The sequence below is a fragment of the Eurytemora carolleeae genome, unplaced genomic scaffold (assembly GCF_000591075.1).
Source record: "Eurytemora carolleeae unplaced genomic scaffold, Eaff_2.0 scaffold380, whole genome shotgun sequence".
Taxonomy (NCBI): Eukaryota; Metazoa; Arthropoda; class Copepoda; order Calanoida; family Temoridae; genus Eurytemora; species Eurytemora carolleeae.
Window position 1 is genome coordinate 227,791 of NW_019396454.1, and position 24,865 is coordinate 252,655.

Genomic DNA, 24,865 nt, shown 5'->3' on the forward strand with positions numbered 1-24,865 from the left:
ACTTTTCCTAATTTTCTCCCTTTAGGCCTAAAGTCAGGCTTTAATACTAACTGCCTGAGTCCTCTGCTGCTTTTTCCTGTAACAAACTAAATCTTTGTTTTGAACAAATTCCACTTGTCAGATTTTGATAAATTTTAGCTTTTTGGAAAGCCTTTGACATAAGGAAACGAATTGCACAAGTTTTGCAAAAAAAATTGCAAATTTTTGGCAAAAAACCTGTCAAAGGAAATTTGCACATTTTTAGTTTTTCTTGATTAAAAATCAGGTTATTTAAAATTTTGCAAAAACTTTAGCATATTTCATTTTTGGACAAGTTTTTTTTCAAATATTTTTACAATATAACTGGATTTTGCGATAAAAAATTCAATTTTTGAACATTATCAAATTTTTTTTTGCAGATTTTAAAAGTAGAGCACAATAGCTTTCCAATGATGTATCATTTGTCATATTTGGACATCAAACATGGGATTAAGAGAGGGGGGGTGGTCAAATTGACCACCCCCCAGCATATCCTGGTTTTCAAGTACCCCAGCAGAGATAGGGTTAATATTTTTTTGGAAACATCTATTGTTCTTTTTGACTGTTTTACTTCTGGAAATTAAATGTTTCCTTAAATCTGTGGATCTAATATCTACAAATTTTAATTCAGGAGGGAACTGCATCATTTCTGAGTATTTTGCTATCTTTGTTTCTATAACAATTTTTGTCAAAATGTTCACTGCATATAAAAATTGGGTGTTTTGTCTTCCAGATAACTTGTTCTATCCACTCTTTTCGTATGTTATGAAAAATTTCTGAACCCGAAACATCGTTGTTTACAAAACTTTTGACACTGCAATATCTCATTGTTGAAAAATAATAAAATTAACTGTCTACACAATACCGCACAAATAGAAGTACTTAGGATTAAACCCACTGTACTCTATGATACCAAATCAGTCATAAGGAAACATTTTTCAACAAAATTCACTGTACAGTATAAACCTAGCCAGGGAAAATTAGGAGAGTTATGCCCACCCCCTGCGCAGAACAGAAATCCTATATGTTTTCAATTGAAATCTTATAAGTTTTCAATTGAAATCTTAAATATTTTCAATTGAAATCTTATACAGTGAAACCCTTTATAACGAATACATCTAAAGAATTCATAAAATGTCGTATTCTTCACTTTCTGATAATGGAATGTTGAAAAATTGTCAAGACGACATTTGAAAAATTCTTCCGATGTATTCGTTATTAAGGGTTTTCAATTGAAATCTTATATACATTCAATTGAAATCTTAAATATTTTCAATTGATATCTTATATGCTTTCAATTAAGATCTTATATTTATTAAGGGTTTTCAATTGAAATCTTATATACATTCAATTGAAATCTTAAATATTTTCAATTGATATCTTATATGCTTTCAATTAAGATCTTATACTCTTTTAATTGAAATCTTATATACTTTCAATTGAAATCTTATATACTTTCTATTGAAATCTTATATACTTTCAATGGAAATCTTATATATTTTCAATTGAAATCTTATATGCTTTCAATTAAGATCTTATACTCTTTTAATTGAAATCTTATATACTTTCAATTGAAATCTTATATACTTTCTATTGAAATCTTATATACTTTCAATGGAAATCGTATATATTTTCAATTGAAATCTTATATACTTTCAATAGAAATCTTATCAGCTTTCAATTGAGAACTTATAACTTATAATTCAATTTAAATGTTATATATTTTCAATTGATATCTTATATAGTTTCAATTGAAATCTTATATATTTTCAGTTAAAATCTTAATATATGCTTTCAATTGAAATCTTATATAATTTCAATTGAAATCTGATATGCTTTCAATTAAAATCTTATATACTCTCAATTAAAATCTTATCAGCTTTCAATTGAAAACTTATAATTTATAATTCAATTAAAATGTTATATATTTTCAATTGATATCTTATATAGTTTCAATTGAAATCTTATATATTTTCAATTAAAATCTTATATGCTTTTAATTGTAATCTTATATACTTTCAATTGAAATCTTATATGCTTTCAATTGAAATCTTGTATGCTTTCAATTGAAATATTATATGCTTTCAATTGAAATATTATATGCTTTCAATTGAAATCTTATATGCTTTCAATTGAAATATTTTATGCTTTCAATAGAAATCTTATATGCTTTCAATTGAAATCTTATATGCCTACAATTGAAATCTTATGTGTTTTCAATTGAAATCTTATATACTTTATATATGTAGCATATGTATATGTATTTTGGCAACAACACAACAACAAATCTATGATAAATAAGAATAAATGATTGAGTTCATACTGGGATGTTGCCAGTTCTCTGGCTGGAAGTGTGGTGTGGGCCCTCTACCGTACTGTACTAAATTGATAAAACAAACTGCAAACAAAGTATTAGTTTTGAATAAAAAGACTTCTATCGACGGACATGGGATGAGAGGAATGAATGAGACCAGTACAAGTTGGTATTATGGTAAATTAAAAACATGCCGAGGATTAATTAATGAGAGGGCAAGGATCAGGACTCATAAAAAAATATTTTAAATATTTTCACACTTTTTTTTAGTAATTTCAGTTTTTAAGCTAAAGAAAAACAAATTGTACATCTGAAACAATTATTAACGGTGAAATGCATGAATAAATGCGAGTTTTAATATCTTCAGGTCTGCAAATATTGAAAAAAGTTTTATACATTCTGAATATCTTAATTCATTAGAAATAATCATCAAAGTCTGCTTGATCTTTAATCAATTTATTAATCAATTTAATATCATCAGGAAAACTGGTAAAAACTGAAGCAAACTTGAATACAGGACATGGGACAATCTTTCACTTTTCAGGGAGCTGAAATCTAATTGCACCTCTAGGCGCAAAGGCATGTTCTGAATAATGTAATCTAAAATTCTTTAGGTTTATCACACCAGTAATCTTTTGCCTAATTTTCTTAATTTCCTTTTGTATTTAGAGGAACTATTCAGATATCAAGATAAAGTGGGATATAGTCAGCTTTATAGTTAGCATTTATTTTATTCTCAAGTAGGGATGTTAACGTTTTAATTTTTCAGAAAAACGATCGTTTCGTTATGAAAACGACGACGAAAAATCGAAAACGAAACGGTCGTTTTTAAAAACGATCGTTTTTTTAAAAAGTTCGTTTTTTAAAAATGGTCGTTTTTAAAACGATAGTTTTTCAAAACGCTCGTTTTTAAAGACGATCGTTTTTCAAAACGATCGTTTTTATAAAATTTGTCGTTTTGTTAACGATCGTTAACGACGACCCTTCATTAACGATCGTTAACGACGGACCTTTGTTAACGATCGTTAACGATGACCCTTCGTTAACGATCTTTACCGACGACCCTTCGTTAACGATCGTTAACGACAACCCTTCTTTAACGATCGTTAACGACGACCCCTTCGTTAACGATCGTTAACGAAGAGAGGAAACCGACCTGAAGGGCATCTGTACTAATCATTGAGTAAAATTAAGAAAATATCAAGGAGTTTTAACTCCCCCACAACTGTTAAACTTCATGTAAGACGACATTCAATAAAGTTGCATGTAATTTTTTTCCAAAAACGACCGTTTTGATTAAGTTCGTCGTTTCGTTAACTATCGTTAACGACAACCCTTCGTTAACGATCGTTAACGACGACCTTTCATTAACGATTGTTAACGACGTCCCTTCGTTAACGATCGTTAACGACGACCCTTCGTTAACGATCGTTAACGACGACCCTTCGTTAACGATCGTTAACATAATTGTCGATAAAAATTTTTTTTCAAAACGATCGTTTTTTCAAAAACGATCTTTTTTTTAAAAAACAATTGTATAAAAAACGGTCGCAACTCGTTTTAATAAAAACGATCGTTTTCAACAACGATCTCTATTCGTTTTCTAAAAGTTCAAAACGAGTGGGTCGTTTTTAAAAACGATCGTTTTTTCCGAAAACGAAACGATCGTTTTTGAAAACGAAACAAAAAACGATTGTTTAACGATCGTTTACAAAAACGATTAACAACCCTATTCTCAAGGTTTTTCTTTGGGATGCGCATAAACATTTGAAACATGTCTGTCCCATTAGAGTTAATAAAGGTAAACAATAAATAAGATGCAAGTGAACATTCTTTCCTTCAATTAACAATATTTCAATTTGAAAAAAAGTTCCATTCGTAAAAATAACTTTAAACTAATATCTATCTGTAGGTAGCCATAAAAGATCTACATAATTGAGAAAAAACACCAAGGTAATTTTGTATATATGTATTAATTGTTGTCTAAGCTTCCATGGTTCATTTATAACAGATAATATACATATATAACATAAATAGGAAGATTTACAAAGCATTAAGCCCATGATATAGTTTAAACTTTATACGGGGTTACCTGCCTTTAACAGTAAATATAGTCTTGGTTTGTTATTCTAAATTTTAAATACTAAAATAAAAAAGATTATGTACAGTCGTCTTGTGTCCTTTGAACGGTAACCTTGTAAATCAGAATTGCTGATGTACACACCAAAATGCAAATTACAAGATTAAAGTTCTTTCCAATTCACAACAATACCCTCTAAACCTTTGATCAAGATCAGAAAAATCTGCAATGTCAGTTGTGTTGAGTTCACACTGTATTCTGTGCGCTAGCAAACATTCTTATAACTGTAAGCTCCGATTAATGGTTCCCTTCAAATAAAATTAATGTGTCAAGTTTTTAACTGTAATAATTTATTTTAATTAAATTTTACAATATTTTCAAATTTCAATATGATATCAGATGAAAATATTTTGAGATTTCTATATTTCTTGTTTTTTATTCTTTCTTCTTCCTCGTACATCCTTCAATCATACTTTGGCTAATTTAGAAAATTAAAATAAATGAATTTTTTGGATGTTTCTGCAGCTAGCCAAATTCCAGAGAAAGAACTATTTTTTTCAGAGCCCTGTATCTAGTACCTATCCTGTGAGTAGCAAGGTCACAACCCTATCCCATTGTTTAGTTTTTAGATTTAGCTTGAGTTATGTTACTAGCATCAGCTGCTACTTTCATACACACTTTCAATGAAGTTTTCTTGGTGGTGGGGAGGGGCGTTCTACACAATGTCTAGTTTTTTTTTCCAAATAGGACATAGAGGGGGGATGGGGTCTGCCATTCTGTGTATTTGTCTTCATTCCTTATTGGGGAAAAAATTATATAGTGTAATTTTCAAATCCCCTTTTAATTTTCCTCTTTAAATTTTTCTTCTTCTTTCTTGTTTATCTTGTTTTAAGCCTTTAAGCCCCCATCTCTACTGTAAAGAGATTTCCCTTCCACTTAATTTCTGTTCAATTTATTTTTTCTTCTTGCTCCTTGTTTCTTGTTTTTAGACTTTAAGGCCATTCCAAATAGTTCTTTTGACATCGAGTTGTGGAGCAGGTAGAAGAGAGATAAGGAGGTTTGTAGAAAGAAGGGTATAGGGGATTGCTCCCTGTGTTCCTTTATTTTATACTGTTTCCCAGTTAGGGGGATTAAGGAAACCCATAACTGCACCCCTTATGCAAAATAGGGAGTTGTGATCCCTGAAAACTCTCTTGAGAGTAATCTTCCATAGCAGTCCAGTCGTCACACCTGGTCAAGTAAAAAATCAGTATTGTTGTGCATGGTTTGTATTCCCACGAGGGGTTAAACTCCTCTTTCAGTGCACCAAGCTGAAGATGAAGTTTTGTTTTAATCTATCTACAATTCTTGCTTTCTGTGTAGGATACAAGATGTGTAACTAAACTCAGCGCTTCTCCAGTTGTTATTCTGGGATCCAAAGGATAGGTCCGCTCTGCTTTGGAGCTGGCAGGAAACTGATTACATGTCAAATATTACCACCATTTTACCAACATTTTAAAGAAAAATACACGGTGCACATGGATTTAAAGGTTCTGTCAATATTCCAGAAAAAGCTTTGACTTTCAGTCACAATTTGACCTATTAAGCATAATTTTTTTGCCTGTTCTCTTAAATACTAATTTTGCCGACATTTATTTATATACATTTTAATAAAAAGTATTAAAAAAAAAATCCGATTAGATTACAGATTGTTTAATTACAGACCAAATTTAAAGTTTAATTTCAAATAGAAAAAAACTAAACGCCTCTCCCTCTGGTTAGTCCGGGGTTCTCTCATCTGTCCTCTTTGATCATTGAAAGATGTGATGGGTACCATTGTAAATCTGTTATTCCCTCCTAAGCATGGAAGCTCAATTGAAATTATGATTACTGTTGTAAATCTAAAACGGATTGAGAATACTCGCCGCTCCTGAAACAAATCTGAACAAAAGGGCTCAGTGCACAAAGAACCTTACTAGTAGAAAGACTTAATCTTAATATAATCTTTTCTACCTTAGGTCAGTGCAGCTCCCAACTCTTACCGATTCATAACTTAGACTATTAGCTTAACATAGCCTGATAAACATATTTAACTCTGAATAGCTAGTTATAGATACCTATCTTAGCATAGTCGAGTGGAAATATATATAATTCTGCATACAATACAATACATAGCTCCGCAAAGTTAATAGCTCTGCATAGCTAAATAAGATAGCTTTATAACTCTAAGTAAGACAAATAGCTTAGTAAAACTATATACAAAGATAAATAATTCTCGATTGTTTATAAGTATATTAATAGCTAAGTAGTTATTAATACCACAAAAGGTTACTAAAGCTTTAATGGAGATTACAACCATCTTGCCCCCAGAGGGTGACCCCGAAGACCATGGGGTTGAAGTTCCTGTCATGCCTGTTGCTGGTGTGTCTGAGAGACCTGGAGATGAAGGAGAGAATGAGCTGAATAAAAGAGGGCCAGGAGAAGGTGACCCCCAGACGGGGGATCCTAATGTAGATCCAGATGATACACCTAACCTGGAGGATGCAGATGAGGACAACCTCCTGTGGATAAAACTGGGCCTCTAGCCAGACAGAGGCCGGATAGATGTAGTTAGAAGTAACTGGAGAAGGATCGCAGGCCAGATAGATGAAGCCTGGCAGAGCCTACGTCAAGTTATTGTAGATGCATCTCAGGGGTATAGGAGGATATCTAGAGAGGAACATTATCTGAGGGCGGAGATGGAACTGTTGACTCACATGTCCTAGCTGATGTTGAGAAGGGCTAAACTCCTGCAGACGTTTGATTCAGAGGTGGATCTGAGTGCTGAATACTAATCTCCTAAATATAAGTAGACAATTATTAATAAACTTGAATTAATAAATATGAATTAAGAGCGTTAATTATTGCACTAAATTCTGTTTGTGGACCAAAATAACCTCAGGGTTTACAATATTACTTGCCCTTTAAATGCATTTTAATTTAAGTTTGATATTCCGTTAAAAATTCTAATTACTTTTGTTTAAAACTCTTTTCTTCTTCTGAAAATATTTAAATGATCTTAAACTTTTCTTAGTTGAGACAAAATTTAAAGTTTTGGTAATTTCCTAGAGAACAATTTTTGGGACCCCTCCTCCACCCCTCTTATCAATTTTGTACATTTTGTAAAATTAATCATATGGCCGCAGCCCTGGCCCCCTAGCCTGTCCTAGCCGCGGCGCTTGGCCCCCTAGCCAATCCTTGCCGCAGCGCTTGGCCCAGAAATTGTCTTAACCTAACCTAACCCTCAAGATGAGTAATGTGATGTTTATTTATCTAAAAAAAGAAGCATCAAATCTGAGACAGGGCCCCATATGCCAACCTACAGTGCCAATAGCTGAGTCTGGTGCAGGAATCACAGTGTCAAACTAGATCACGAATTCAAGAAAACAGTTCAGTTTAACAAGACACCACGGTCCAGACAGAACAGAAGCAATTCCATCAAGAAAACGATCTTGTTTGTACTATTATTACTAGGAAGGGCATTTGGACAAAGTGAGACTCACTATCGACACTAGGGACTCTTGTTCAATCTCACTACACCAAAAAGGATCAATACCCCAGACTGTCCAGTGTTTAGTGTATATTCCTTTACACTCCAAGGAGTGTATGTAAGCCTGGATCCCCAAGCTTGAATGTTAGCTCCTGTCCAAGCCATCAATCTTAGGAAGAATCAAAACCTGCTACCTGCCCTGGCATACATGTCTCACCAACATGCAGGATAAATTAGAAATGTGAGGAAGGAACAAGATGTATGCAGTTGTGAACCCTGGATGAAGACCAGAAATGATTGTGATTATCTCCACCCTGTGTATAGGAAATCAGGATTATTTGTGAGAAGGACTGGGAGAGCCCTGTATGAGTACCAGTGCGCACAGAAAGAAATTCAATTAGCAGTTGTAGATTATTGTTCATGTTCTGCGCCAGTAATACTCTGTGGAGCTTCTTTGCGATTTATAAGTATGGATACTCTTGCAACTACTCAGAGACTGTTCATTGCCACAACAGCTTCCCTGTGATAGTGCATATTACAAAGAAGCTGTGGGAAACTGTGAGCAAGAGAGTGCTACAGATCGAGACTCCTAAGCAGCTACAAGAGAAGGTCTCCGATGTAGCGGAAGACACAATTATAACTCTTTATGCCCCAATAGAGTTAAAAGACTGGGAAGACTATACTAGCTTCCCAGCATACATGCATGCATATAGCACCAAAAGCTCATTAACAGTTTTTGTGTGTTGGAATCATGTGCACCAGGGTCCAGAAATCTCATGGGTCGGATGTTCGATTTTAATCAAATCATCGACAGAGTGGATCTGATTTGATGAACAATCTCAACCCCTTGGGGTTTGTATCCATGGGAGCTATCTATCATCTAAGATTTCATGAGGATGTGTCTGATGTTGGAGTATGCTCCAATCATTATTTCCTGTGCAGTTGCGATTTTATTCTATGGATGTACAGTCGTGAATGCTGCATTCAAGAATAGAAAGAAACCTTGGATAGAATCGATCTGAATGTGAAGCCTGTTGCCAAACAAAGAAGCATAGATATTGATGAAAATAGGGATGTTTAGCCCTATTTTGCAACACTTCCTTAACCCTTCTATTTGTAATAAGTATATTAATATCCCTAAATCCATGCATCCTGTTTATAAATGTTTTGTTATAGTTCATTGACCGCATTATTGGTCAACTTATTATTACCTATACCTTAAGACCCAAATATGGTTCGTTGGATATAGACTTTGATTAGTGACGGTTAGATTTACCATTGATCGGTAGAGAGGATAGAGTCTGAAAGCTTTAAGTGTGGTTTGATATATACTTAGAGAGACTTTTGAAGTGAGGCATTTGTTACATGTACGAAATGTACCGCAGTCCAGCCTCTTTCAGCCTAAATAGAAATATTTGTTAGAAATATATTTAAATTCTACCCATCCATAAAACTTCCCTGGGATCATTCTGTACAATTCTTGTTATAATCTATTCTATTCTACTCTGCTCTGCTCTACTCTACTCTACTCTACTCTACTCTACTCTACTCTACTCTACTCTACTCTACTCTACTCTACTCTACTCTACTCTACTCTACTCTATTCTATTCTATTATATTATATTCTATTCTATTCTGAAATTTGAGTATTTCCATGTGTGGGTTTACATAAAAGAAACTTAATTAATTTAATTAACTATTAATAATTCTGACATAATTAAAAAAATTTCTCACAAATTTAACAATTTACAAGATAGTAAACTGAGGATTGTTGCAATACCACTCTTTAAATCGAAATTTCTTCTACAACTTCCCTTTACAAATGGATTCATATTCCAATTTAAACACGAAGCCGCAGAGTTGCGAGACAGATCCTCGACCCCCCATCACATCAATATAAACTATAAGAAAGATTTATTTATCTAGATAAATTAGAATAGATTCTTTATGCAGACTGTAAAGCTGAAAATTGTACAACCCCTTGTACATCATGAACTTGTCATTTGAAGAGGTCATTGAATACGTTTTACTTCTCGGGGTCAATCTGTAGAGTATTTTTTTACTAATTTATTTAAAGAAGTTTACCAAAAACTAGGCCTCACCCATTAACTATTTTAGCTTTTAACCCTAAACAGGCTTGGCCGGCCCTATAGTTTTTTTNGGGGTAGAGGTTGGGTCCAAAAATTGTATACTAGGACAGAATCAACTTAGGTAATTTAATAAAATAAAATAAAATGGTAATCATACCGAGATTTTCACTGTCCACATGTTGATTGTTGACACATAGAATTCGGCAAAGTATCGCTAACATCCCAAGAGATTTAATAGTTTGAAAGGTCTTCCAACTTTAATGTGTTCTTTGTGTGTAAGGGGAGTCTGATTGTCATCATTATCACTCACATATCGGTAGCAAGCAGCAACTAATCTTCGTTCTAATCCTTTGAAATTCAACTTTTAACTAGTATGTCTGCAATATTTGTAAACAAACCTCCATAAATTTGTACAGAGTACAAATATACTTACCGCAAACCTTTATATCCAATGTACTGTATGTCAGTAGCTAGTCCATAGCTAAATTGCCATTTTCAATTTCAACTGTAACTCTCCGGTATGGTGAAGACGACATGAACAATCTATTCTAATTTATCTAGGTTTATTTACTACAGGGTGTCCCACATCAAATTAGACCGCGTCAATCGGTCTAAATTATGATTTGGGGGACAAATCAGAAAATTTAAGAAGAATGAATCATTTTGAAAAATTTAATAAGGCTAATAGAATTTTTTTTTGCAGAAAATGCTAGATTTTTCGAGTATAATGTGCGTATTTAGGTGTTAAAGATTGGAGATAATCTAATTTGATATGGGACGCTCTGTATCTAAAATGAACACGACAATATAACGAAAATTCGCGCCCATTTTCTATTTTAACTTTTTATTTTCAACAAACGATCTTGTTGAAAGATTAATCTCGGAGATACTTTTAAATGGAAATGATATCTTGATGCTTACACATAGAACCAGATTTAATCAAAAGAATTAACGTCTTTCCAACGTGTATAAGGCTACTTAATAACAGCTCACCAGGCTTGTTATTAATTATGAGTATATATTTTAAGCCCTCAGTAGGAAAATCTGGATCCAGCTGTTAATACAGCGCTAAATGATTAATGCAGGCCTTCAATGTTGATTGTAGTTTTCTTCTTTTTTCATTTCAATTTATATAATGTCGCCTTTAATTTGAATTTGAAGCTGTCAGTTGTATTTTCCTTAGTTGTCAAAGTTTTCTGTTAGAAGCTTTACAGGGATATGAATAGTTTACAAAAACCTAATCAAAATTATCTGTTGAGAGTCAATGTTTTTATCGGGAATGAAAGATTTCTTAATTTTATTTTGGAAAGATAAATAAATAGTCCAAAAATACTAAACACATATTATCCAACAGTTTCATAAAGTTTTTTTTAAAAGAGATTTTTTTTGTCCCCAGGACATGATCGGATTGTTACGATCAAATCTCGGAATTGTTCTATTGTGAAAGTTTTGTGTAGGGGGTTTTTGTATTGATCTGCCAGGGGTTGTAATCTGGCATCACATTCATCCATCCACGCTTCATTCATATTGAGATGAGGGTTGACAAGAAACCAGCTGCATAAGATTCTTCTTAGGCCTGAGAATATAGAGTGCAGGAATCCTTCTGATATACTGGAATGAGGCCCAGGTGCCATACTAATAGGAAACATCACACTCATTGCCCCCTAACATCTGTAAGCCCGGATTGGATACCCCCAGGTACCTATAGTTAGCAACCATAGACTCTCCCTGCTTGTCCATTACTCCTCTCAAAATCATCATTCACTTGGATCACTTAAAGCTTCTTTCTTGGGTAGAAAGCACGCACCCTTTTGCTGAGAGAGTTTTTTTAAGCCACCCCTCTGTCCTCCTACATCCGTCAGGCGGTCATGACTGCTTAACCAGATGTTTTTGAAACCACAGGTTTGTGTGGGGTACGGGAATCGAACCCGTGAACACCAGTCTGAACACCAATCCAGTTACTGGCTGTGGACAAGTGTGCTTAACTTCAGTGATCTAACGAGAACTGGTGTCACACACTCTCCAACGCACCCCCTCTTAAAGTTTCATAAAGTTGGGCGCTACATATTATAAAATTCTCAGCGACAAAACCTTGTGAAAGGGAATAAAGACGACATTTTCAGAATTCTTCCGACGTAATATTCATATTAATGAACTATCAAGGTCAAATCATGCACAGAGAAGATTTTCGTATATAGGTCATTTAATATAGACAGAGAAGATTTTTTATAGATTCATAGACAGAGAAGATTTTAGAATAGAGGACATTTCATAGTTAGAGATGATTTTCATACAGTAAAACCCTTAATAAAGAATACATCGGAAGAATTTATCAAATGTCGTCTTGACAATTTTTCAATGAGTTTTATACTATATTACGTGAATTTCAGTATTTGCGAAAATAAATAAATAGCCATTAATATGCGGGAACAGTTTTAAAGAGTTTTATATAATCATTTAATTAAAAAACTAAATATCTACAACATTCCATTATCAGAAAGTAAAGAATACGACATTTGATGAATTCTTTCGATGTATTCGTTATTAAGGGTTTCACTGTAGATTTTATAGAAAGAGAAGAATATTTATAGATAAGTGATTTCATAGACAGAGAAGGTTTTCATATATAAGACATTTCAATTTCATAGACAGAGAAGATTTTCATAAATATGACATTTCATAGGCAGAGAAGTTTTTTATAGATTCTATAACCAGAGAAGATTTTCGAATAGAGGACATTTCATAGTTAGAGATGATTTTTATAGATTTTATAGACAGAGAAGAATATTTATACATAGGTGATTTCATAGACAGAGAAGAATATTTATACATAGGTGATTTCATAGACAGAGAAGATTATAGAACACCTGATTAGATTAAAATACTTATTATTTTTTAAATATTTTTTTTTATCTTCAAAAAGTGTATTTTGTGCAAAAAATCAACAAGAAGAAATCTGTATTTTTATTAAACTTACTGTCCCGAAATATTTTTTTGAAACGACGACAGCTAGAAAGATGTATTGTCATTTTATTCGTCCGAAATTTTGAAGAATTTAGAAAGTCATCCAGGTTTTGTTGTATTTGTATGTTTGCAAAATGTAGAGATAACGGATGAAAGTTTTTTGTCAAAGTTGATTTTCCACTTGAGCACTTTTTTCTATTTTATTAAACTTTCTTTGCAAACTTCTTTATACATAAAAGAACAATAGAACTTTAAAGAACTATTTGAGAGTTCTTTAGTTTAGTCTAATAGTTTTACTGGTGAATTCGTTTAAAAGAAAAAAAAAGAATTTATTCCAAAAATACATTTATTTATCCTTACTTATCTAAGAATTTAAGCAAAGAAATTAAAAAGAAATGCATATGATATTTAATGAAGAAGAATGTAAAAAAAGAATCATTCATGGGATCAAGATTTCTACAGCGAAAAAGCACACACACAATATTTAGAAAATGTGAAGAAAAAGAAAAAAAGGGATTGCTATAAAAATGGAGCGTCTCTCCCTAAAAGAAAAAGAAGTAGCATGTTATACAATTCAGATCGTGCCCATTAAACCTTTATCTGAGTAGCGGTGTGTGGAAAGTGTCGTTTTTATCTTGAACATTGAAATTGAAATTGAAAAAACCTCCAAAAAGGTACTTTTCTTTAAAAACTAGCATTTTTGACGTGTTTTTAGGTCTAACGCAGTCAATTTTTGAAATCTGTCAAATTTCAACGGATTAAATCTTTTTAGATAATTACGAAGAAAATGATATATGACATGATAAATTCAAGAAGTATTTTTTTGAGCTATGTAAACTTTTTTGAGATCTGCGCGGGCCTTGCACGACCACTTCCCAAAGGTCTAGAAAAAAAATTCTTGTGATAACTGACATCATAGAGAACAATATTTCTTATATGCTTTCAATTGAAGGTCTAGAAAAAAAATTCTTGTGATAACTGACATCATAGAGAACAATATTAGCCTGATAGTTATTCGTGGAAAGTCGGACTGTGAAATGGGGCACGCTACTAATGTTAACCACGCACCTCTGACCCTTTAGTAAAAGTAAATTAAACCTTAAGTCTCACCGCGTCAACCTTGTTGCACCGGCTAGTCCTATCGAGTGTCTGCTTTAAATACCCAATGTCCGGGCGATAGTACAAACTGGGACCGGAAAGGTTGACCAGAATCGGAAATTCAAATGTACTACGGCTGCCCAGTGCCCGTGTAACCCAAAAGATACAAACATTTTCCAAAATATACAATCGATTTCAGACCATAATACAATATTTCTACCAATTATTCTTAATTTGAAACACAACGAAATTTTATTTCAAAAGCTCAAAAGGAACATGAATGATAATAGTATAAAATCTTTCAAAACTGCGCTTGAAAAAGAAAAATGGAATAATGTATTTTTATCTCAAATTGCAGAGATGGCGGCAATAGAATTTGATCCAACATTTTTCATAAATTTTGAAAAACATAAAAATAGAAATGCAAGAAAGGCACCCAATTCATGACAAAGAAACTATATATACTTTCATTGAGAGCGCAAAAACTACTATTATATACTATTTTCAGCAAACAAAAAAAGCCTGAAGATAATTTCAACTTTATGTGTATGCAGAAACATTTGTAATAGAAAAATAAGACAAGCAAAGAGGTCTCTTTAAGTAAATTAATACGTGGCCAAAAACGAAATCCTGGGAAGATGTGCGAAAAATTAAAAAACATTACAGGGATGGGAAACAAGCCTAATCAGAGTTCAATGAAAATTGATTCCATTAAGAAGGAAAACTTAGTTATCTCAGATCAAGTTATTATTACTAATGAGTTCAATAAATATTTTTCATCTATGGGCCAATCAAGAATTTATGCCTGAGTATGGATGCCAGATATGTCTAACTGTCGAGGTATATATATATATATATGTGAGTATGGTTGAGATATGTCCAACTGTCAAGAATTTATGCCCGAGTATGGATGCCAGATATGTCTAACTGTCAAGGTATATATATATATATATATGTGAGTATGGTTGAGATATGTCCAACTGTCTATAAGAATTTATGCCTGAGTATGGATGCTAGATATATTTAACTGTTCTGGTTTTAATGTCTTGGTATATATGTAAGATATGTCCAACTTTCTAGGTATGTATGTTTAGGTAAAGAGATGTATGATATGTTTTACTGTCAAGGTATATATATGCATGGATTAATAACAATACAGATTGAACACTAGATGCCGTCTTTTGAATATTTAGGGTTTTTTTTCGTTCACAATGTCTATGAGACAGGAGCCCACAGGAGTACGCGCATGCTTTCTCTCTGTCTAGTAATTCAACGCACGTAACTCCTATGGGCTTCTGCTTCACGGTTATTGTGAACGAAAACCCCCTGGCCCTCAATCATGAAAAGACGACATATTGTGTTCTATCTGTTTTGTTGTTATCTATGTATGTTTTCTTTTACGTAGATTAGGGTATGGTTTTATATTTGTTAGCTTTCATCATGTAGATTAAATAGAAAGAAGAAAATTGAATATTAATTTACAAAGAAGATCCTTGCATGGGATTTTAAAAATCTTAAAATCGCCCGTTTTTCAAAATTAGGCCTCAAGCAGGGACATTACGGTCATCAAACAAAATATTTTTTAATATTTTGCTTAATAAAACCTAGCCTTTGACAAATAAAGCGACCACTCTTGTTTCTACCAAAAGTTGACAGATTTTATACATTAGGCTAATGTAGATATAAGTGACCGTCCGGTCTCCGTTTATAGTGTGGTTCAATTCCTTCTAGTACTGCCATACTAACTTCTCGTCCGAGCCACATTCTCCTCATTTTCTCGTCCGAACCACCTCGAAATCCGCGTCCATCGATTAATACGTTTTAAAAGTTTATAATTCTTGAAGATACAAACTATTTTTAACAAATCTGACCATGTTAGGGCATAACATATGGATAGACTAAAGTATTGCAATAATTAAATCATGTTCGAATCTTTTAGAGACATGAGAATGTCAAACTTTATTTAGGTAAAAACTTAAAACTCTTCTGCCATCGTAATCGCCAACCTTTGTGATATAAAATAAATGGCAAAATATTCAGCATATCTCTCCCTATCATTTTCCCCATGGAACAAACCAGAACAAATCTATGGTTTTCACTAAAATTAACAAAAAAGATTATAGTTCTATTATCTCGGAATTATTTGCGGCATTCTACACCAGGAATATCAGAAAATGCGCGTAAAAAACATTTTAAGGACATAGAAATCAAAAACTCTAATTCAATTGAAACAATTTTTTTCGATTTACTAAAATTCAATATTTCATTTATGCCCTAACGTGGCCCGATTCTTTAAAATAGTTTTATCTTGGAGGACATAGACACTTTTAAAAAATACTATTAAGTACCAGGATTTAGAGGTGGATCGTACGAGAAAATTAGGAGTATGTGGCTCGGACTAGAAATTGTTGTGGCTGGTCTTCCTCCCCTCACTCAGATATTGGGTTTCCCATCGGAATTCCGTTGTTCGGAATTGGGCGCAGTGATTGCTTTCACCATTCTATTGCGCTTCAATTGCGAACAGGGAAGAAATAAAATATTTGCGAAATTGCGTGCAACGGAATTGCTGCTTAAGAGCTTTTTCATCTGAAAATCGATTAATTTAAATTGTGATTTACAAATTTATACAGCAAATTCAAGAATAGAAAATAAACAGATTTTATCTCATATTTTCGGATTTTAGAACTAAAGGTCACCTGAAATTTTTTTTAAAGATTATTTTGGTTAAGCTATACTAATATTCACATTGTAACATTATGCACTTTTCATTTGTAGATTGGATTAAACTTAAAATGAAATTTTATTTTGGTTATAATTAAAGGTTCGCTTAAGCAAAATTAGTTTTAATTGAGAACCAGAAAACTATGGAATAAGAATACGGCCGTTTTTTTAATAAATCTGACCTTAGGCACCACATTAGCGACCACTCTTGTTGGTACCAGAAGTTGACCGATTTTGACACAGTATAAACTACATTCTGCATCCCTTTAGAAGTTTCACACGGGGGGATGCATCGCATGCTCAACGAGCTCTTAGTTAGTAAAAAAAAAATCACGCATTTGAATCAAGATTTGTTTTCATTTAAAAAATCAAATGTCAAAAAATAATTTATTTTTATATACTAAGAAATCGCAAAAAAACTACCCTGAACAAATAAAACATTATAATAAATCAAAAGCTTCTTTATTAATCTAATTTATTTTTATATATATATATGTATATCCATATAGATCGGGGCAATCCAATCTTTCATTGTAAACCTTCAGGTCATGATACTTTGTAGGTTCACCGTTGATAATAATAATAATGCATAAGTTTACAAATTCGACATTTACAAACATAAGAGTTTAAATTGAGTATTTTTCTTCGTGGACTAAAAATTGGTTGATTTGTTAAAAAGTATAACATGTGTTCGGAAATACAGTGAGTACAGGGCCGAGGTTTAACACCATTTTTAGATGTTAAACTAGAACTATCTTATTAGTGGTGGTAACAAATGTACATAAAATCAACAATCTTGTACACTTGTTGTTTTGTTATGTGTAGTACACAAATTAAAGGTTCGTCTTTCACAAAAAAGTGTTATAACATTAATTGTAACTAAAGAAAATATAGTTTAATATAATTTTTACATGTAATTTGTGTAATGAGCATTATTCAGAAGAAGACAATATAATCTACATGTTTATAATAAAGTCACTTGAGTTTAGAACTTTTAAATGTGAACTTATTTTCCTCTCAATATTCTGTCATTGGTCAAGCCACGCAGATCGGTACAAATTTATCGATCTCTTATCGACAAAACTTTGGCGACTTGATCAATGAGAGATCATTTTAAATCCATGAAAATGAGCTAAAATGTTCCACTTAAATGTTTCCCCCTCTAGACTATAGAATACTGCAACTAGCGTACACAATACTTAAAGCTTTTATGACATTTCACATTAAAATCATCATAGTAATTTACAGAATATTAACATAAAGGAAATAGAAGGTTTGGCAATACAGACCAATAATCAGATAATTTTTGGCAATAATATGTTACAAAGGCAAATTTGCATATTTAAGAGATTTTTAATTTTTATTCACAGCGATTTTTTGCACGCAGGAAGATTGGTTATATAAAAATATATAGTTTTATACTTTATCAAATATTCAGGTGTAATGTTTAGAGCCTGGGTGTTTATGTTGTTAAAATGTACTGAGTGAAGAAAATGACGTCCGGGATTTATATTGGGTCCATTCTTTATCTAGTCAGCCAGCCACCCCGTGGAAGTCAATGTCATGGATTATCTTTAAATTTTGCACACAGCTGACATAATATTACAATATATAAATTTGGCTTGTCTGTCTGTCTGTTTGTCTGTCTGTTTGTATCCAATAAACGTCAAAACGGCTGAACCAATCGGGCCCAAATTTTTTGTGGGACATCACGTGACCACAGGGAAGGTTTGGGAATGATCAAAATTTCAAATATCTGTATCCATCAAAATTCGATCATCATTAAATTTTTGAAATTTTGAAAATCCACGAAATTTTTTGTGTAAATCCGCGAATTATTTTTGTTTTGTTTTACGATGTACACAAAGAAAACATGTTCACAATTAATTTAGAAGATGGGCGCTTCGGCTAGTATTACAAATTTCATTTGCTCAAAAATTGTTTTTATATTTTTTGACCTCGATTTTCTTTCTGAGGGTATCCTCCAGTTTTCGCAATTTTTTTTTAGATTCCATAAAATGTATAGATTTTGCATAGTGACCCATTGCAAGGATTTTGTTTCTCAATTTATAAAAACATTTTTTTTTATAAATTCCAGGGAATTAAATATCCTTAAATTCATTGATCTTCTTTACCCGACCGTCTTTAAATTAAACCCAATCATTGACGTTTTTATTGGTTAAAAATGTCGATAAATTTGTCATGAATATTTTTTTAACTTTCGTAATCGAATTATTCATGATTGTTTGCAATATCTAATAAATGAGTTTCATTCTGAACTGCTCAAATTTTCTTTTTCATCAACATAGGAATAATAAATGATTATTGAGTGTTGGAGTTGTCAACTTTTTAATTCTTTTTATTCTTCTGAGAATGTTTTGTTTTCAGAGGGTTGAGGTTGATTGTGGGGATCTGTTTGTAGAATCAGCGGCGGTGGTGGTGGGAACAGAACTGTCGATCGTCGGTAGGTAGCGCTGGAACATTCTAGAAAAATATTGATATTTTGATAAACATAAAGGGGTTCAATAGGAAAATAACGGAACATTAACACTTGGAAGCCATTTTGTTTATGGAAACTATGGGGTATATAAAGTTGTTAAATATATGCAAGAAGCATTCTCGACAGATACATAATTCTATAGAAAGTGGAGTTCACAACCCCCCCCCCTTCCCCCCATCATAAATAAACATATTTGGTATATTTACTTAATGATGTGTATTCATTATATTAGTGAGCAACCATAATAACCATAATAACCATAATTTGTTTCAGACGTTATGATCCTAACTACTTCCTATTAATGGCTCCGAAATGATTTGTTTGAGATATATGAATTTAACTAACCTATGAATGGCGCCGATATGATTTGTTTGAGATATTTGATCCTGACTAACCTAGATGTTTTGTTTGAGATATTTGAATTTAACTAACCTATGAATGGCTCCAATATGATTTGTTTGAGATATTTGATCCTGACTAACCTAGATGTTTTGTTTGAGACATTAGCTTTGATCTGAAATGTGAGGATGCATAGTGTTGAGAGAGAAAGGTCGGAGTCTTGAAGGTTCTATGACAGAGTACACAGGTGGTTCCAGCTCCTCCAGGTCCTCCATCAATCAGTCTTATCTTCTTCCGTTCAGGACCCTGCAGATGGTGAAATTTATTTCCGTATTTTCTGTTTGTTTTTGTCGTTTTTTGTCTTTATTTTCTATCAGGGTCCACATATGTTATAGTGTAAAAAAAGCAATTGTTTTTAAAATTGTTTTTTCTTAACATTTATTTTTCTTACATTTTGCCAAATTTTGACCCTGAACAAAAAAGACAAAAAAGCACCAAAAAACGAATGCGATATTTCAGATGGTTTTAGATTAAAAAAAAATATTGGAAATAATAAATAAACCTTAAGTTACGGACAGGTTTCAAATCTTAAAAGTCTTATTTAAAGTTTTTTAAAAACTATTCAAAAAAACTAAGTAGATTTCTTATTTATTATTATACAAATTCTTAAACAAAATCAAAAAAATAATCAAAAAAAATAAGATATTTTTTCTTCTAAAATTGTAACATGGAAGACTAATCGTCATTTTAAGCCAAATATTTAATTTGAGCACATTTTCCTACAGTCGTCGTCGTATATATATCAACACAATGAAGACGACTTAAGATTTAGATTTTTGATTATACCAAGCTTTTAAACAGCATAAATACACATTAAGGTCGAACCAAAGAACAGCTGTTCATTAAAAGCTTCACTTTTTTACTTATCAAAACTTAGATAGAAAAGTCTTCTTCATTGTACTGATATAAACCATAGTACTATAGGCAATATTTGGTGGTTTTCAACCATCTAATCCGGTCATAACTATTTTTATTTTATTTTTTGTTTTTAATCTACCTGTTGTGGGGATAGTCTGTCGAGGTTAAATGAAACCTCCTCATCTTCATCCTCCGTTCCCCAGGGATCTCCTCCCGTCCTCGCCAGCCTCCGCTCCTTCCGAGACCTTTTTGGCTCCTTAGAAACGACCTCCTCCTCCTCCTCGTCCTTGTGGAACTTCTGGAGGCCGACCCCGTTCTCGTTGACGAGGCCAAGGGTTTTGGCGAACTCTAGAGATATGTTGGGTCTATGACGTTTAGCTACCAACCGCAGACTATCCGTTGTTTCAGGTTTTCTCTTCTGCTCATTTTCGCCGGATTTTTTGGATTCCTTCATTTCTCCGCCACTCCGCCAAACCTTGGTATCCGGCTCAGCACATTTGCCAGATATAGTCCATTCACCTTAGAATATTATTTTTTTAAGATGTAAGCGAATAAATCATATCATAAGTATTCCAAAAAATACACTTGTACTGCAGAACACGTAAGGTCTTTATCTATGTTTTTTCTTTCTTTCTCAGAAGTGTATACTGTATATTGTATAAGATAAAAAGAAGCTACCACAGGGTTTCGTGAACTACCACTGAGAGAAAGAAAACTATGAACTTTATGAGAATTCAACTCCAAACAAAGTCTAAGCCCCCCAAAGTCCAAAAAAAGGTTAAACCAATCCCTGATCAAAACAAAACTGTCAACCTAACCAAATAATAAGGTGTGCTAATCAATTTTTGTTGATGCGTGATGATTTCATTTGCGATAATATCTCTATTTGAAACAATTACCGCATTTCAGCGTATGCTGCGAACATATATTTTGAGACTAAAATTCACGTCAATGTCGAAGGATTATCACACTCATTCTTACAAGTTAGAAAATGAGCCATAACGCCGGTTTGGAACTAATATAGGGTATATTTGTAAAAAGTTTTTTTTTATAAGTTATAATAAGTTTGATAAGTTATTATTTTTGTGAATTTTCACCTTGATCTTTTTTCTCATGAGCTTAGCTTCGTCCAAGCTTTTGTTGTGATGTCTTTCTATATGCTTGTACACTGTGAAGATTTTTGAATAGTAGACTGATTAACATTAATTTTTTTCAAACATTTGTCCAAAACATAAAATCTTCTTATTCTCAATTTTAGATTTGTTAAGCAAAAACATTCCATACATGTTTTGGAAACTACTACTTTCAGAGTTTCTCAAAATAATGTCATTTCCGGAGGTTTTTTATTTATAATTTTGAGCAGAAGTTATGAAGTCAGAAGCGTAAAAAATAAAAAATAAATAATATAAAATTTTGAAAAAATTAGCATTCCTCGTTTCCCCTTGCAGATGGGGCAAGGGTACCTCCAAACCTTTTCTACCTGAATACAGAAGCTAATTTAGAAAACAAAATTTAATTAACAACTCGGACCCTTTGTGTGAATATCATTATTCTTGGACGTTTATTTTTCATATCTAATGCGGACACTTTTAATTTTGAGAATAAAGGCGTGATCCCTAAATAAGAATTATCCCAGCAGAGATTATTTTTAATGTTAAATTCTCTATAACATGGGATTTATGCAGCAGAGACATGAAGGAAATTGTCAGAAATTAACACTGTCCAAGATGGAAAAACGACCGTGTCTTCCAAATCTAAATGGTACTGTTGTGAATCATACCTCGTTATTTTCTTTACTATTATCCGAACTACAGGGGCTGCAGGGTCTCTCAACATTTGGTAAAGAGCCTAAACAACAATATATTTGTTTTCATTTTAGTTTTTTTGTTTTCATTTTAGTTTTTTTGTTTTCATTTTTGTTTTTTTTGTTTTCATTTTAGTTTTTTTTGTTTTCATTTTAGTTTTTTTTGTTTTCATTTTAGTTTTTTTTTGTTAAAATGGTTCTTAAATATATCTTTAATTAAAGGAAGCCCAGATGGTGCATTATTGTACTTTTAGTTAAAGGTAGCCCTGAGGTTGCTTCAATAAACCTTTTGTTAAAGGAAGTCCTGATGGTGCAACTATATACCTTTAGCTAAAGGAAGCCCTGATGGTTCAGCTATATACCTTTATTTAAAGGAAGCCCGGTACAACTATAAACCTTTAGCTAAAGAAAGCCCTGATATTGCAAATATATACCTTTAGTTAAAGGAAGCCTTCGTGTTGCAACTATATACCTTTAGTTAAAGAAAGCCCTGATGGTGCAACTATATACCTTTTTTAAAAGAAAGCCCTGGTGGTGCTTGGGTATACCTTTAAAGGAAGCCTTGATGGTGCAACTATATACCTTTAGTTAAAGGAAGCCATGATGGTGCAACAATATACCCTTAGTTAAAAGAAGCCATGATGGTGCAACTATATACCTTAAGTTAAAGGAAGCCCTAATGGTGCAAATATCAACCTTTAGTTAAAAGTAGCGCTGATGGTGCAACTATATACCTTAAGTTAAAGGAAGCCATGATGGTGCAATTATATACCTTTAGTTAAAAGTAGCCCTGATGATGCAACTATATACCTTAAGTTAAAGGAAGCCATGATGGTGCAATTATATACCTTTAGTTAAAAGTAGCCCTGATGTTGCAACTATATACCTTTAGTTAAAGGAAGCCCTGATGTTGCAACTATATACCTTTTGTTAAAGGAAGCCCTGATGGTGCAACTATATACCTTTAGTTAAAGGAAGCCCTGTTGGTGCAACTATATACCTTTAGTTAAAGGAAGCTCTGATGTTGCAACTATAACCCTTTAGTTAAAGGAAGCCCTGATGGTGCAACTATATACCTTTACTTAAAGAAAGCCCTGATGGTGCAACTATATACCTTTAGTTAAAGGAAGCCCTGTTGGTGCAACTATATACCTTTAGTTAAAGAAAGCTCTGATGTTGCAACTGTAACCCTTTAGTTAAAGGAAGCCCTGATGGCGCAACTATATACCTTTTGGTAAAGGAAGCCCTGATGTTGCAACTATATACCTTTTGTTAAAGGAAGCCCTGATGTTGCAACTATATACCTTTTGTTAAAGGAATTCCTGATGGTGCAACTATATACCTTTAGTTGAAGGAAGCCCTGATGTTGCAACTATATACCTTTTGTTAAAGGAAGCCCTGTTAGTGCAACTATATACCTTTAGTTAAAGGAAGTCCTGATGTTGCAACTATATACCTTTAGTTAAAGGAAGCCCTGATGTTGCAACTATATACCTTTTGTTAAAGGAAGCCCTGATGGTGCAACTATATACCTTTAGTTAAAGGAAGCCCTGATAGTGCAACTATATAGCTTTAGTTAAAGGAAGCCCTGATGGTGCAACTAGTATATACCTTTAGTTAAAGGAAGCCCTGATGGTGCAACAACAACAGTCTCTGATTTATCTCTGCTCAATTGTTTGACATCCATCCCTGCAATATTATTTGGTTTGGAAAATGTTTAATGTTTACCCTATTCTCACAAGGTTTACCCCACGGCATCCACGGCCCAAAAATATTACTCTTTTTGCTGACGGGGTTGGGGGGGGGGGGTTCTTAACTTTAAAAATAGTATACCCGTGGCCGTCTCGCATTGTGTTGTTATTGTTTGGTAAGTAATCGACTAAACCAAGCTATCAATTAAATTTTCAAGAAAAGGGTCCCGATTAAAGAAAACTTAAAGATAAGAAGGTCCCTGATTTTATTAACCGTTTGAAAATCGTTTTTTCCTCCAGAAGTTATGTTTGCGCAGATCGGACATTTGTTTTTACGAGTTTTATTAGCTGCATTAGGGTAATTTTTGGGTAAAAACAATTCCTGTTTGGATGAAATATAAAATATTAACCTGTGGTTTCTATAGTTGCGAGGGTCTGAAATACAGCCGAACTATTTTCCACCATTGGTTCCAACAAGAGGATATCATTCCTAATTCAAAATTATTCAATTATTTTTATCCAATTTCTTATAAAACGCCACCATTTGATTTTTTTAAAGTAATTTTTCCGTTGATGGTAAATTTTTTAATCTTACACGCCAAAGCTTCGAATATAATTTTGGAAAGTTTATTTTATAAAAACGGCAAAATTTTGAAATTAATGTAGAAGTGTTAATATATAAAAAAATACCTTTCTGAGGGTTCAATCCTAGCGGCCAATCTGTCAACAATACGTTGTAAACCTTCTTTTCTGGGAGGCAGGAGGCGACTTCTAGCAGGTTCAACCTAGGTATATTCGTTTATTAGAGGAGAGGCCAAAG

At 32.9% G+C, this 24,865-nt stretch overlaps 2 protein-coding genes and 1 long non-coding RNA gene across 3 annotated transcripts in view; all 3 read right to left on the reverse strand.

Moving 5' to 3' along the window:
• Positions 1 to 17,682: 17,682 nt before the first annotated feature.
• On the reverse strand, positions 17,683 to 19,302 carry LOC111703581 (uncharacterized). The gene is made up of 2 exons (XR_002765632.1): positions 18,675 to 19,302; positions 17,683 to 17,784 (listed from the first exon to the last, which is right to left on the reverse strand). It is a non-coding gene; the product is annotated as an uncharacterized LOC111703581 (long non-coding RNA).
• A 468-nt stretch (positions 19,303 to 19,770) lies between these two features.
• Positions 19,771 to 21,091, reverse strand: LOC111703591 (uncharacterized). The gene is made up of 2 exons (XM_023475578.1): positions 20,690 to 21,091; positions 19,771 to 19,938 (listed from the first exon to the last, which is right to left on the reverse strand). Exons 1-2 carry the CDS (start codon positions 21,002 to 21,004, stop codon positions 19,771 to 19,773), a joined length of 483 nt encoding a protein of 160 aa, XP_023331346.1. The 5' UTR covers positions 21,005 to 21,091.
• A 499-nt stretch (positions 21,092 to 21,590) lies between these two features.
• The window catches only part of LOC111703580 (zinc finger protein 800), a 7,457-nt gene continuing 4,182 nt past the window's right edge, over positions 21,591 to 24,865 (reverse strand). Inside the window, exons 7-12 of the mRNA XM_023475569.1 lie at positions 24,736 to 24,830; positions 24,456 to 24,535; positions 23,966 to 24,043; positions 22,331 to 22,398; positions 21,982 to 22,030; positions 21,591 to 21,742 (exon numbers count right to left, since the gene is read on the reverse strand). Coding sequence (XP_023331337.1) covers positions 21,606 to 21,742; positions 21,982 to 22,030; positions 22,331 to 22,398; positions 23,966 to 24,043; positions 24,456 to 24,535; positions 24,736 to 24,830 — 507 coding nt within the window. The 3' untranslated portion in view covers positions 21,591 to 21,605. The remainder of the gene's footprint in view (positions 21,743 to 21,981; positions 22,031 to 22,330; positions 22,399 to 23,965; positions 24,044 to 24,455; positions 24,536 to 24,735; positions 24,831 to 24,865) is intronic.

Excerpts from the sequence above, each read along its gene's own strand:
- LOC111703591 (XM_023475578.1), bottom strand. The coding sequence starts at position 21,004 with ATGAAGGAATCCAAAAAATCCGGCGAAAATGAGCAGAAGAGAAAACCT. Across the intron at positions 19,939-20,689 it reads ACAGACTATCCCCACAACAG|GGTCCTGAACGGAAGAAGAT; the intron begins GTAGATTAAAAA and ends CACCATCTGCAG.